Source organism: Oreochromis niloticus, linkage group LG10 (assembly GCF_001858045.2).
Source record: "Oreochromis niloticus isolate F11D_XX linkage group LG10, O_niloticus_UMD_NMBU, whole genome shotgun sequence".
Lineage (NCBI taxonomy): Eukaryota > Metazoa > Chordata > Actinopteri > Cichliformes > Cichlidae > Oreochromis > Oreochromis niloticus.
The window spans coordinates 7835745-7849338 of NC_031975.2; the positions used below are offsets into that span (position 1 = coordinate 7835745).

Genomic DNA, 13594 nt, shown 5'->3' on the forward strand with positions numbered 1-13594 from the left:
GGACCTTCTGCATTACATTCTAATGCATAAAACATGTCCTCCTTTCAGAGATCCAGTGAATCTCTGAATAATGCCTGGTAGGCCTGTCTGATGTTATCACATGAAGTGTCCCACTTGCCAAAATAATGCCAGATGGATTGGAGACGCCCTCATCACATCACAGGCTACATAATAATCAGATGACTGCAAAAGTATACACAGTGTTAACCTCCATGATTTAACATTGATTGCAAATGACCCACTGCAATATAGTGAACTAAAGAAAAATCTTTTCAGAGTAAGCATGCATAAAACAGTAGCGGCCACAATGATAGGGACATCTGTTATTATGATAAGGACAACGACTTTGTCTTTTCTATTCAAATCCCTGTCATCTAAATGCAACTGGCCTTTTGATAATTTGTCAAACTTGGAAAGACAAATGGTACATCACATTTGCATCTGGGGGTTCAAACTCTTATGTAGCTAAAATGTGTGGTCACATCACTATAGGGGATTTCCATCTGAAAACGATGAGCTCACAATCTGTGTGATTTATTTAAGCTGGTACAACAGAGCTGTAAAAAACAAGCAGCTGCAGGATGGCAAATATCAAAAAGTCTGTTAAACAGAATTATTATATGCATACTATTACACTATCATTAATCTAGCTCCTATAAGTGGCGTTTTCAACATTTCTACAGTGATATTTTGTACTTCCTGTGTAATTTGTGTTGGTTGTGAAAAAATTCACTGTTGACGACAGAATTCTTCTGCCTTCCATTACTTACATGAAACCTTTGGTCCACCTCACAGTTGACTTGCTTCCTGAAATCCTGTCATCAAAAATGCAGCAAAAGCAAGGCATGCAGAAGGAGATACAGAGACAAAAGAGGAAAACCAGCTAAATTTCAAATGCAAATTATTATCAAAATTATTACAGTATTGCCACACATAACAAATTAATAAAATATTAGTAATAACAAAAAAGGTCAGATGCAAGCTCAGTTTATTTCTGATATTTTGGTACATGCGGTTCAGTACTGCTGAACTGATGGCATGCAAGGCAGCTGATGGTGAAGATGGATAGATTTCTGAGTTTTAAGTTTTAAATCAGAAGCCTCACCTTTTGAGCCACAAGAAAAGTCAACCTTCGGATGCCGTGTTCAAACAGCAGAGATTTCTGGAATAAGAAAAAAATGTTTTTAAAAACAATAAAATAAATATATATATTTATGGTCAGGATGATAAGAATGAGCTAAGTCATCTCATACATTCTAATCCATTTTCTTAACTGATGAGATACAAAGTAGATGTCTCCCACCTTTGACTGAGTGAATTCCCGGAACATAGCTGCCAGGCCATCATCATCAATGTCGCTGTCGGTCTTTATAGCAACATTCAGGATATGGATAGGCTCATCCTGGGTACTCTGGGTGACAAAGCAAATACACATCTAATTCAAAGCCTTAGGTATAGGGGTCAGTGACAGGCTAGTGACTAGTACAAGTCTGTCCTCTTCACCTTGTTGTCCTCTTCACCGTACAGCACGGGATTGCCTCCTTCTGGGAAGGTTGGACTTTGTGGAGGAGAGTCAGAGAAGCAGCTCAACATATCTGTTATGTTCCTATATAAGATAAAAAAAATAATTAAAACTATTAGTGATACTTTTACCTCCCAATAAAAGTACTCGAATTTAGAATTCTTTTACACAAGGACTGACTTTGTGAACTCCTGGAAGCTGCGGAAAGCCACCATGGCTCCCATGCGCTGACAAGGTGGTGTAAAAGACGTGTCAAGCAGAACGTCACTCACACTGGCCATGTGCACCATGCCATAGTGATTCAGGTTGGATGAGAATGACATCCTAAGGTGTAGATAGAGAAATATTAAAAAATGGCTCAAATGTAAAAAACCCCCCAAAACAAAACAAAAAACAAACAAACAAACAAACAAACAAACAAGTAGTAACAAAACGCCACCAAGGAACAAACATAGGAAACGAGCTACACCATAGGGAAGGACTTTTAGATATATCCTGTTAAGATAACATCACTTTACAGAGAACAAGAAAACGTAAAACCACCAGAATGACCCCTCAAGTATCCACCTTTTTATTTTGATGTGTGTTAGTCCTTTGATTGTAAGCAGGCAACCCCAAAGTTACAGCTCATATAAGCACTTGAGAGGTTTTGTGTGTCAAACCTGTCCACTGTATCCAAATCTGATGCATTTTTCTTCTCAGCATTATCATCCTGTGATTCTTTTTTTGGTGCTTTAGGGTCCTGGGGTTTAGTTTCCTCTAATTTAGTGTCCATGACTTTTAGATTATCCAGGACTGAAGGAAACATTTTCCTGGCAGGACAGTCAGAGGTTTCAGTTTTGGAGATGCGTACTAGTATATGATTTCTCCCAAAATTTTATGTGATCATTTTAAACTATATTACATACATAAGTCATCTTAAACGTGCACAATACTGAAGCACATACACACAGCAGTTAGATAGAGAGCAGTCATTTCAACAGAAACAGGCACCCATCAGTAAAGACATTTTTTGGCAGTAAGGTTGAATGCCATGGGCCATGCTGATGTCAGTAAAATTAAATTACAGTGCAATTATCAACTAGACTAGACCAACGTTACTAAATCTAAACACATAAAACAGCTTTATAACCAACAACTAGATAATTAATCTCAACTTGAATTACATCTTTACTCATCCAGCTAGCTAGTCACTGGTAGTCTATGCAATTAGAAGAATGTTTTACCTGTTTAGAGTGGGGATGTTCCCTCTGCAATCAAATAACATTGATTACCAAGTGGTTAGTGTCAGGCATCAGAAGGAAGACATTTAAGGTGTAGCAATGTGTGCATGTGACTATATGTGTCCCTTAACATAATTTTGCACCAGGAACAATCAAATTGTTTTGTGACTTCACACATAAAAAGACTAATAAGAAACATATCTGATGTTACTTTTGTATGTGTGGGGGGGGGGGGGGGGGGGGACTGGAAAATGTCATGAGTGGAGTTTCATAATCTTGTATGCATCCACTGCATATCCAAATGGATGTAATAAATGGTAAAATTATGGTAAATAATGGTAGATCTTTCTCACAATAAACACACATTTTGCTACTTAACTGCTTCCTCTACACATGCATCATGTGATCCAAAAAACTCTCTGTTCAGAGATTGACTGAATAAAGAGGGGATCACATCACACTCTCATGCCGTTCTGTATGTCACAAATAATGATGCCAAAATGAAGGTTAATTTAGACATAGTAAAACACAAGCATGCGGATGAATATGCACAAGGATTTCTAAAAATAACAGTGCAAAAAACAGAACCAAACATAGCAAAGAAAAAGTCTAGTACTACTTAGTAACCACAAGCAATGCATCGAAACAAACAAAAAATACACAAAACATGCAATCACACATGGACGAACTGAACATAGCTGCAGGTGGGTGGGATAGAAACTGTGAGTGAGAGCAACAGAAATGCCACAGTACTGTGTCTGTTAAAAACCTTTTCAAATACTGAGCGTGTACAATAACTTCTGACTTTTTTGTGCCAGATGGTTTTTTCCCCTCAGAGCTTAAGCAAGAGCACGAGGCATGAAAATCTTGATTCTTAATTGCTCAGTCCTGTTTTAACAAACCAAGAAAAGTATTTTCAGTGGTCAAAAATACCTTCTTTTCTTTTTTTTTTTTTTGCACATGGCAACATTTACAGGAAAAACAATGGCGAACAGTGACACAGAGGTAGGAAAAAACAGGGACTGTGGATATAAACAGTGCACACATCCCTGTTGGGGAAAACAATAATAAGACAACAATAAATCATTACAAAATTCTTCCCACCTTTAATGTGACCTATAACTTGTACGACTCAAGAGAAAACAAACTAATCTGTCATGGGGGAAAAAAATGAAAACATAAGAAATGTACTGATTTCATAAATGTGCACACCTCTAAAACTAGTACATTATTGAAGCACCTTTTAATTTAATCGTGGCATTCAGTTTTCTTGAGTACACACTTGTCATCAGTTAGAGACTCTCGTTAACCTCGCATAAAGTTCAACTGTCCTAATAGGATTTTCCTGACATTTACTCAATCTGAGCCTATACTATGGACTAGTGTTGCCATACTGACGCCTATTCTGACAAAGGAAAAACATCCATGCCTGCCTACAATTTGCAACAACATACACAAAGTGTCCTAAATGCTTGTGGGAAAATGTGATACGGTCTGAATTTTTAACGTTTTGGCCACATACAGAACGTTTGGTGCTAAAACCACTCTATGCATTACCATACTTAAAGTGAAGCACGGTGGTGGCAGTATCATGCTTCGGGGCTGCTTTTCTTTAGCTGGAAACTTAAGCTTTAGTGGAGTGGACAGAATTCAAAACATTTCCACCACCAGTCACAAGAAACCCTTCAAGTTTCTTGCAGACTGATGATGAGCAATTTTAACTTTCAACATGACAATGACCCCATGCATCCAAATCAAGAAGACTGAATGCTGTGAATAATTTCAAAGGTGTTTCAATAAAGTATTAAAGGTGTGCACATTTATGCAACCAGCTCATTATGCTGATTTGTTTCTTCAATTGAATTGTACAGGTTATAGGTCACAATAAAGGTACAAAAAGTTGATAATTATTTATTGTGGTTTTAATTCTTATTTCTCAGATCCTTGACATTTTAACTAGGGTGAGTATGCTATTTATATCCACTGTACTTATAAGTATTCTTTATCTTTTAACAGTTACAGTATAAGAGGTCACGAAAATTTTCTGCAGCCATGCTACATCTTCACTTAGGATTTAAAAAAAAAGAGAGATAATAAAATGTTGTAGAAAAAAATAGAGATTCCTCTATTTAGAAACACAGGCATAAGCAGAAACTGCAGCACATCATTGCAGGTCCCGCTGCTAACACTCAGTCTAATATTAACATAATATTGTTGTGTTGTCACCTTGCAAGCAATTTTGATAAATGGTAACTTTAAATGGAAAATTCAACATGAGAGTATGAGTAGAATTACTGATGGCACAGTGTCCTGGGGGGAGGAGGGGGTCAGGACAGCAGAATAGTAGTGCACAGCATGTATGTGTTTCAGCTTTTTCATGAGCAATACCTGTTGGGATGTGAAGTTGGAAGCATGAACTGAAACTCTACTATACATGTGTTGTCCTTCAGTTGTCGATGCTGAACACTGTTGAGCTCGTAGGCTATGTATGCTCTCCGAACGTACACCTGACATTATTGAAGACAGGCAATGCTGGTCAGATATATGAAGTGCTTGTAAAGTTTGTTCAACTTAAATTCAGACAAACTGATTAATAAACAAAACTTATTCCTCTCACCTCGAGGGCAGCCATCCTGACTACCTGATTACTGTGGTAGAAGAAGTTGGGGAGAACGTCAAATATGGATGTCTCTGAAAGGATCAGTTTCTAGAGAAAAAAAAACAAAGAAAAAAAAAAAAACAAGAATAATTTTATACCTTGAACATTTTGTCTATTGTTTTGAAATACATGCACAGCCACAACTACTGCTCTTGCCCTTTAATGCTCACCTGCAGGTTCTCAATGCAGAACTGGTGCCCATACATATCAATGGCAGAGAGGAAGATTGACTCCACCTGGTTGTGTCGTAGCTCATAAGAGGGAAGGTGGGAAGCTATCAACACCTGAAAGAATAAGATAAATGTGCTCCTTCAGGTATAGCTTAATTATGCTTTCCTTTACATTTTCTGACAGTGTCAACCTTTACACAGTTTCAGCTACACACTTTCTTCTGTTAATGTGTCACATGTTTTACTTAAATTTATTTTTAATTTATCTTATAAGAAATTTTCTCTCTCACACATTTTAGAGCATATAGTGACATCTGGTGGGAAAATACTCCACATTGCTCATGACTTGAGCTTAAAGTGTGGTAGTGTGTTACATTTATAGTTGTGTTGGTGTTTCTGTATTGCTCAGCCAACACAGGTGATTCTAAGCTTTGATATTGCACTTTGACAAACAGTTACTTTTAATAAAACAGCAAAGAGAAAAGACTTCTCTCTACACAGACTGTCAGAGATGTATGGATGAATATTAGCTATTGGATTACTAAAATGAGCAAGCTAGATACAATTACAAACTATGACATTTTGTTTTATACTGTGTTTTTAGAGAGCACATTACTGCTCAACAGAACTATCACAGAATTTGAGGCCCGTGTTGCTGCAAAGTATAGCAATATTACCTGGAAGGTGCATGTCAGGCTACGCCAGAGGTTAAAAAAAACAAACAAAAAAACCCCCAAAACACAGTCCTACCAATTAGCCATTACCCGAGCCAATCCACAGCCTCTGTCACTTCAAAAGTAGTACCACACAAGCTTTTCAGCTAAACAGGCTTTTAGATCATTTTTTTTTCAACCAACTTCTTTTCATTTCCAAATAGTACTTCTTTATTGCTGTACAGTTTTGTTTTGTTTTTTTACATTTTGTTTTTTCATTGTAGTATGTCTGTCAACCAAGATTAGGAGTTCAATTCTGACCTGCCGAGCACGCAGCGCCACCTTTGCATTGGTTGTCTTGCTGAGCTGGGTGAGTTCAGTCAAAATGGCCATCAATTCATCTGTTAGTGTTGGATCACGACCACAGAGCTGGTCCTACACGGAGAAGAAGAGGAGGAAGAAGAATGTGATGAAGGCATGACTGTTGAAAATCACTTTTTCATAGAGATTTTTAAATCAGTAAGAATGGATACTTACAATCAGCATAGTAACCAGTAGGTTCTTCTTGGTGACTTGAGCATGGGAAAAGATATAATTGAGCACATTGGCCATGTCACCCTTGTTTTCCTCACGCAGTGCAAAGACACACTTATCATAGTGTCCTGTTAACACATAGATAAGAGCGTTGGGAAAAACTGGACAGGAAACTTGAGGTTTAAGAGCACCATCAAGTGGTGAGAATATGCTAATGCAATTTTTCTGCTATCCAAGCAAGAAAGTGTCAAGTCACTGTTTCTCACCATTCTGAAACTGGATCTCTACTTTTAGATATTGTCTAAGCAAGTCCATCACAACGGCCTTCATGTGACCTCTGATGCCGCTGCGGTACCTGTTAGACACAAAAACATTCTGGTCTTACAAGAAAAATGTATGCTGTTGTGCTGATAAAGCACACAGACAAATAATTCACTTTAAAGCCTAGGATTAAAACTTGATGATATTCACATAAAGAGCATGTTTCTCACTTCTGCACCAGCTGAACAATGCTTTGAGTGTTCATAAAGAAGACTTCTCTCTCTGATTTCTTGTTAAGAGTAGCGGCATGGCTGTCCAGTATGTTTGCAATCTGGAAACAAAGGAAGAAACAATAAGCATTTAATCCCACCAGCAGTGGAGACTGATAAGCATTTAATCCCTTTGGCACTGACAACACGTTCCTTAACAAGTGTGTGTTACAGGCTATGTAAAGAAATTTAAAAGGTACGTGAGATTCTGGACCACAAATCTATTTATCACTCACACGTCCTCACCTAGATATGGTACTTTCATTCTGCATTCTTAGAAAAACATGAAGCCACTGGGTTTATTGTTTTCAAAATACATTTTAAAAATGGTCACAAGAAAGTGGGCTGTAAGTATATTAGAAGGAACTCGTGTATGAAGAGCTGATAAGGTATGTGTAGTAAGAAATATGTGGTTCATGCGCAAGTGTTTGTGATGCACCTGCTGGCTGGGGAACTGGCAAAGCACAGAAGTTATGTTGCTGGCATACTGAGCCATCTCCTTCTTGATGGCCTTCTCCACAGCAGGGGGGATGCGACCTGAAACACTCGTCATGATGTCTTGAAGCTCCAACAGTGGTAAAGAAGGATCGCGCATGGTTTTCATTAACCTTTCCACCCATTCTTTCAACTAGGAGAGACACAAGAAGTGTGTGTTTGTCAGAAACTGTTCAAGACTGAGCAAAGTAATGCTGGTGTACACACTGGTGTACATGAATTCTTACCTTAGCACTGAAGAAAGGCTCAGGAAGACAATAGCCATTCATCATGTGAACAAGATGACCCAGTGTGTTATGGAAAACTCTGTGCAGCTTCTCTCCTCTCAAAGCTACTGCCTGGATAGAAGGCAGGGTCCCTGTGTAGAGCTCAGCCTGTGAGACAATACAAATACTGATTACTAATATGTCACTGGATTTTTAGAAATACATCATAGTGTCAATAGTGTGTTCTGGTAGGAGGTAAAGGTTATAGTGTGAAATAAGCAATTCTTAATCCACTGCTTAGTTTATCCTTTGCTTACTTTTTGTGTTAAGTTTATATATTTTTTTAATTTATTCAATTTTGGTAATTTTACAATTTCTTGGGAACTCTACTGCTGTTTTGCTCTTTGCTTTACCATATGGGTGCAATAAAGACTCATGATGATGGTGAGCTCAACCTCATTTGGTTTGCTATGGCAGATAATGATATGTAATTATAATACAATGGTAGAGCAGAGAAATGCTTATAGGCTGGATTTTTTTTTTTTGTGTGTGTGTGTGTGTGTGTGTGTGTGTGTGTGTGTGTGTGTGTGTGTGTGTGTGTGTGTGTGTGTGTGTGTGTGTGTGTGTGTGTGTGTGTGTGTCTCTGGGGGTTGTTCAGGTATGGCTTGTAGAAAGCAAGCAGATGTGTGGGTGACGTATCTATTCATTTTAGTTTGAGACGCTTGTGCTGGAGTTTAACATCCGTTAGTTTTAATTGTCTGTCTGTCTGTCTCTTCTTGCACATTGGTTCCCCTGATATAGCTTAACATTCAACTCCATAAAGCGATTAATCATTAAACGCAACACATGCATATTCAAACTAATACTCAGAGTGTTGCCAAGATACCTACTAAGATATTTTTCATGGCCAAATGACATCAAAGCTAAAACCAATGCTGTAATTTAATGTGATGTAAAAAAATATATATATATGTATTTTTTACATTAACCGTCATTTTGCATTATACAAAATCGTACATGCTACACAGCAAATACTGTATCTGTGACAACAATAATCTGGAATTATGACACATAAAGTACCTGCTGCACTCTGCTTGGGTCATCCAGTTGCAACTTGGCAATGACACAGCCAGGCTCCAATGCTGCTCCAGCTCTCTTCACATAGTGAATACAACCAGACTCTGCTGCAGTGAGAGTCATGACCATCTTCATCACCTGTTTATTTGCAAATAAACATAATGTATATTTACAGATTCCATCTTTATAGTGGACTGCACGCAACTAACCATTAAACTAATGTACCTCTATTTCAGCGTAGCACTGGCCAGCAAACACATGCCCGCCATCCTCAATAGTGTACTGAATGAGTTTGCCTGCTGAAGGAGACCGCAGCAGCGAGGGATCGTTTTCCTTCTCAAAAACACACGTCTTGTTCCCAATTGTGATGCGATACCTGCCAACAAAAAAAAAACAAAACCAGAAATTTGAAGATTTCAGTGTCATGTTTTATGTGAAGATCTTAAAGGAATAAAGTATTTTTATTCATTTAAGATTACAATAACAATAAGAATAAGAATATTTGCAGTTTTTTTGTTTTTTAAAATAGTTTTCCTGTGGTAAACTTACAGTTAAAATAGTAACAATTCTTTCATACAGTTAATTGTTTTGTTTACCTGTCCACCTCTTCTTTCATGTACGTAGTGTAGCTGCTTCCATCATATGACAGCAAAAGACCTCCATCACTGAGCCGATGGACATCCACTTCAGCACAAGAATTGTTCATGATGACCACATAGGAGTTGGGAGACTGACGAGTCACTGTCAGAACGTACTTAGTACCTTCATAGATCAGCTCCACATCCACAGTGTTGAGCAGCGTGTGTGCTGGTAGCACCTGACCCCTGGTCAGAGAGTACAGAGTGTCTCATGTTATCTATTCAAAATGCTGTTTTTTTTTTTTTTTTTAAATGATGGTTTCTACTGTGGCTTACAACAGATTACAATGTAGCATACGGCACTGTGCAAAAGTCTTGAGCCACCCCTCACGATCGTGAGCAATAGTTTTTCAGGCTTTCTGAAAGTCTTTCAAAGTTCTTCTTTGGACTTTTTCACTCATTTTGAGTCAAGTCCTCGTCTCTGACTGTTTTCATAGGATCCCCCCCCCCCCCCCCCCATTTGTTTGTTTACATATTTAATCAGTAAACAACCAGTAACGCTTCTACACATAAGAAACAGTTTAGCAAAGAAACAAGTTCAAATTGTATCTCTGTTGTTAGCAGCCCATCTCAAAAACAAATGATCTGTTCCCATTTCTTTAGCCAAATCTATGAAAAATACCAATAATGTGCAGTGTGCCCTTAAAAAAATGAAGAAACTGGACAAATGGTGAGCCTAAAACAGTTATATATATTAAACATCAAATGATCCTCTACAGTTCTCTGAAGCCTCATCAGAAAGTGTCTCAACATTGCGCTGATCCCAAAGACACTGTCAAAGTGGTGAAACCATATCTGGATAGAAAATGCACACAGCGGTACACCTTTAGTCATTGACTATTATCTCAACAGAGAATGGAACAAGTCTGGAGAACTATTCCAAGAAATGAAAAGAAAGCTTGCCTCAGTGTGGGCAAGCTGTGTTGAAGACTAAAGGTAGTCATACCAAATATTCACTTTCAAGCTCATTGGAATAATTTTTTGCCTTATATACTGCATTCCTATGTATGTTTACACATTTCAATAAATCACTGCACACATTTCCCAAATGTCTAGCAATATATAAAGGACTGAGGCTAGAGAATTTGTGCAGTAGTGTATTTGACCACATATTATTTGAATTATATTTTTACCTTTCCAGAGAGTGCAAAAAGTTGGAAACACTGTTCCTGAGATTGACATCTGCCACATGCAGAGCACCGCTCACAATTCCCAGCATGGTATCAGGACGCTCCGCCTGCATGTAAATTACACTTTACAACTTACACAAAAACAGTCATGCATTACAGGCTGTGGATATCAGGAGGATAAACCAAATAGACTATCATATCCCAACATTTGGCTTTATTGTGGTTTTAGTGCAGACACTAAAATATGGGTCAAACATTAAATAACCTGTCATTACAGTTAAGAACATCCAGTGGCAACAGCTGCATAATCTCCATATACCTGCATCTTCTCTGAGATAAGTCTGTCCAGCCAGCCTGTGTCGATACTATTGTGCTGGAAGCTTTCCGTCTCCAGCAGCTTAATGAGGTACTCCACTGTTGTCCTGAAGTCACCCCTAATAGACAGCTCCTTAAGCGCAACCACCATGTTTCTAAAAGAAGCCATAACCTCTGATTAAACATTGTACAGAAATAATCCATATTGGTAAGTGTATATAATAAAATACAGTAAAAATAAAAAGAGCAATGTTTCTTAATTCTGAGTATACTCACGAGATAGCTTCTTCACGATTCTCTCCCCATGAGAAGCAGTGCCCAAACTGGGAGTCAGCAAACTCATGCAGCCCTCCAGCCGCTGCAACGCTGAAGTAGCCCCACACATTCTTATTGCTGCGGAAATTCAGCTCTTGCACGGTTCCAGAGCTTGGCTTGAAACCCTTCAATCACACACCATAAACACAGTGATGCAAACTGGACATTCAAACAGTAGTAATAATAGTACTTGTTGTTTAAAAAAAATAAATAAAAGGAAGACTGAAAAGTAATATCAGTCACACAACAACGTCAGCAGATATATATCATTGGGTAACCATTGGCTGGAAAACTTTTGCACAGCAGGAATTAGTAAATCTTACCTCATCTGGGTTCTCACTGGTGATACGAGCAGCAATGACATGGCCCCGAGGGGAAGGGGCAGTGGACAGAGCCTCAAAATCAATGGGAGAGTCCCCCCAGGGCTGAACGCCATAAAGCATTCTAATGTCTTTGATCCGATGAAGAGGAATACCCATAGCAATCTAAAAAGAGTATTATTAATGTAACACATGTTTATACTGGTGATCATAAACTAGCATGGAAAACTGAGAACAGTCTGACTAAATAGTATATATTAGACCATGATTACATTTCCCCCCCCATTTTTTAAATAAAGAACCCCCAAAAGATTTCTTTGTCATGCCTATTTGAAGCTTATCAATCCACCTTTCAAGGCAACCAAGACAATGAGCACTGAATTAGATAGTGTGTCCCTCCCATAGTAGCGCCCAATCAGCTTGACTAAAATGCCCTCGCAGCCCTTCAGCTTCATTGCCACTGACCTATTTACACACAATCCTAAACACTGCAGAGAAGACCACGTGACCCATTGCTGCTACAACTCTGTGATCTGCTTCAGTGTTTCTGCATATTGCACATTTGCCGTTGGTTGCCATAGCAACCAGAGGCCCCATCAGAGCATCAACCGTGGTGAAGCATGCTAATTTTTAGAGTCTGTGACTGTCCTGTAGTGGACAATGTGTATGATGTAACTGTGAGCTACTGAATAAGTGAGACCAACCTGCAGCTGGGCAGCAGGCAAGTTGACATCAGCCACCATCTCAGTGCATGGGTGTTCCACCTGTAGACGAGGGTTGAGCTCCAGGAAATAGAAGCTGCCATCCTGGCTGTAGAGGTACTCAACTGTACCAGCACTTACATAACCCACCATCTTAGCCAGCTTCACCGCACACTGAGAGGCGAGAACAATTCAGGTTAATTCAAGCTTGAAATTTGTTGGTACTGATTTATCAGCTATGTGCAAGTGATGCTAGAGGGGGGTTACCTTTTCCATATCCTCAAACACATCAGAAGTGGCGATGGTAGCAGGAGCCTCTTCTATAATTTTCTGATGTCGTCGCTGCACGGAACAGTCTCTGCCAAACAGGGAAATGGCATTGCCATACTGATCAGCCAAAATCTGAACCTCCAAGTGACGGGCATGCTTGGCTAGCTGCATGACAAAAATGGGTGATCCTGGGACTTCTGCCTGGACCTAGAAAAGATAAAATATATTCTTGAAGTCATAGAATACATAAAATACCACCGTACCAAAAAGCAGGAAAAGCTGTACATGTTCACTTACCTGTCTGAACAGGTTAGGGAAGTCATCAGCAGAGTTGACTTTACGGATCCCTTTTCCTCCACCACCTTCTGAGGCCTTCACCATTATAGGGTAGCCAATTTTCTCTGCAGCCTTGTGATAGAAAGAGATGTTAGAAAGCGTGCATGCAACACTCATTTTCCATTATACACTATTAGGTGAATTGCTTACTTTCATGCCATGCTCTACATCCTGGACGCAGCCGAGCTCATACAAGTCGTGAGGAACGCTGACGACCTTCTTTTTTTGGTTATTCTCTGGCCAGTCCACTGTCAGACCTGAAAAAGAAGATCCCAAAATGTATTCAGCATAGAAACTTTTCAGTGTCACTGTGCATCGTTAATATTTTATTTCATCTGAAATGTTAGCAATGTTGACCAGCTACAATATTCAGAGACAAGAATCTATGACCTACCTGTTCCGCTCCAGGGGAGTGTTGGAATTCCAGCTGTCTGAGCCACGATGGAGGAAGCAATCTTATCTCCAAGAGCCCACATAGCCTGACTTGGTGGACCTAAGAA

At 39.0% G+C, this 13594-nt stretch overlaps 1 protein-coding gene across 14 annotated transcripts in view; it reads right to left on the reverse strand.

Moving 5' to 3' along the window:
* Positions 1–13594, reverse strand: part of acaca (acetyl-CoA carboxylase alpha) — a 31592-nt gene that overhangs the window by 13969 nt on the left and 4029 nt on the right. For 4 of the 14 annotated variants that reach the window (XM_025910662.1, XM_025910660.1, XM_019363862.2 and 1 more), the window contains exons 7-34: positions 13489–13587; positions 13245–13351; positions 13056–13166; positions 12756–12965; positions 12492–12662; positions 11791–11952; positions 11429–11592; positions 11157–11307; positions 10841–10944; positions 9666–9893; positions 9295–9445; positions 9073–9207; positions 8014–8160; positions 7731–7919; positions 7253–7353; positions 7028–7116; positions 6765–6889; positions 6549–6662; positions 5575–5688; positions 5363–5452; positions 5134–5252; positions 2749–2772; positions 2185–2334; positions 1703–1846; positions 1504–1606; positions 1304–1411; positions 1106–1162; positions 771–815 (exon numbers count right to left, since the gene is read on the reverse strand). In XM_025910662.1, coding sequence (XP_025766447.1) covers positions 771–815; positions 1106–1162; positions 1304–1411; positions 1504–1606; positions 1703–1846; positions 2185–2334; positions 2749–2772; positions 5134–5252; positions 5363–5452; positions 5575–5688; positions 6549–6662; positions 6765–6889; positions 7028–7116; positions 7253–7353; positions 7731–7919; positions 8014–8160; positions 9073–9207; positions 9295–9445; positions 9666–9893; positions 10841–10944; positions 11157–11307; positions 11429–11592; positions 11791–11952; positions 12492–12662; positions 12756–12965; positions 13056–13166; positions 13245–13351; positions 13489–13587 — 3512 coding nt within the window. The remainder of the gene's footprint in view (positions 1–770; positions 816–1105; positions 1163–1303; positions 1412–1503; positions 1607–1702; positions 1847–2184; positions 2335–2748; positions 2773–5133; positions 5253–5362; positions 5453–5574; positions 5689–6548; positions 6663–6764; positions 6890–7027; positions 7117–7252; positions 7354–7730; positions 7920–8013; positions 8161–9072; positions 9208–9294; positions 9446–9665; positions 9894–10840; positions 10945–11156; positions 11308–11428; positions 11593–11790; positions 11953–12491; positions 12663–12755; positions 12966–13055; positions 13167–13244; positions 13352–13488; positions 13588–13594) is intronic. The other 10 variants (XM_025910666.1, XM_019363866.2, XM_025910663.1 and 7 more) reach the window with 5 other exon arrangements.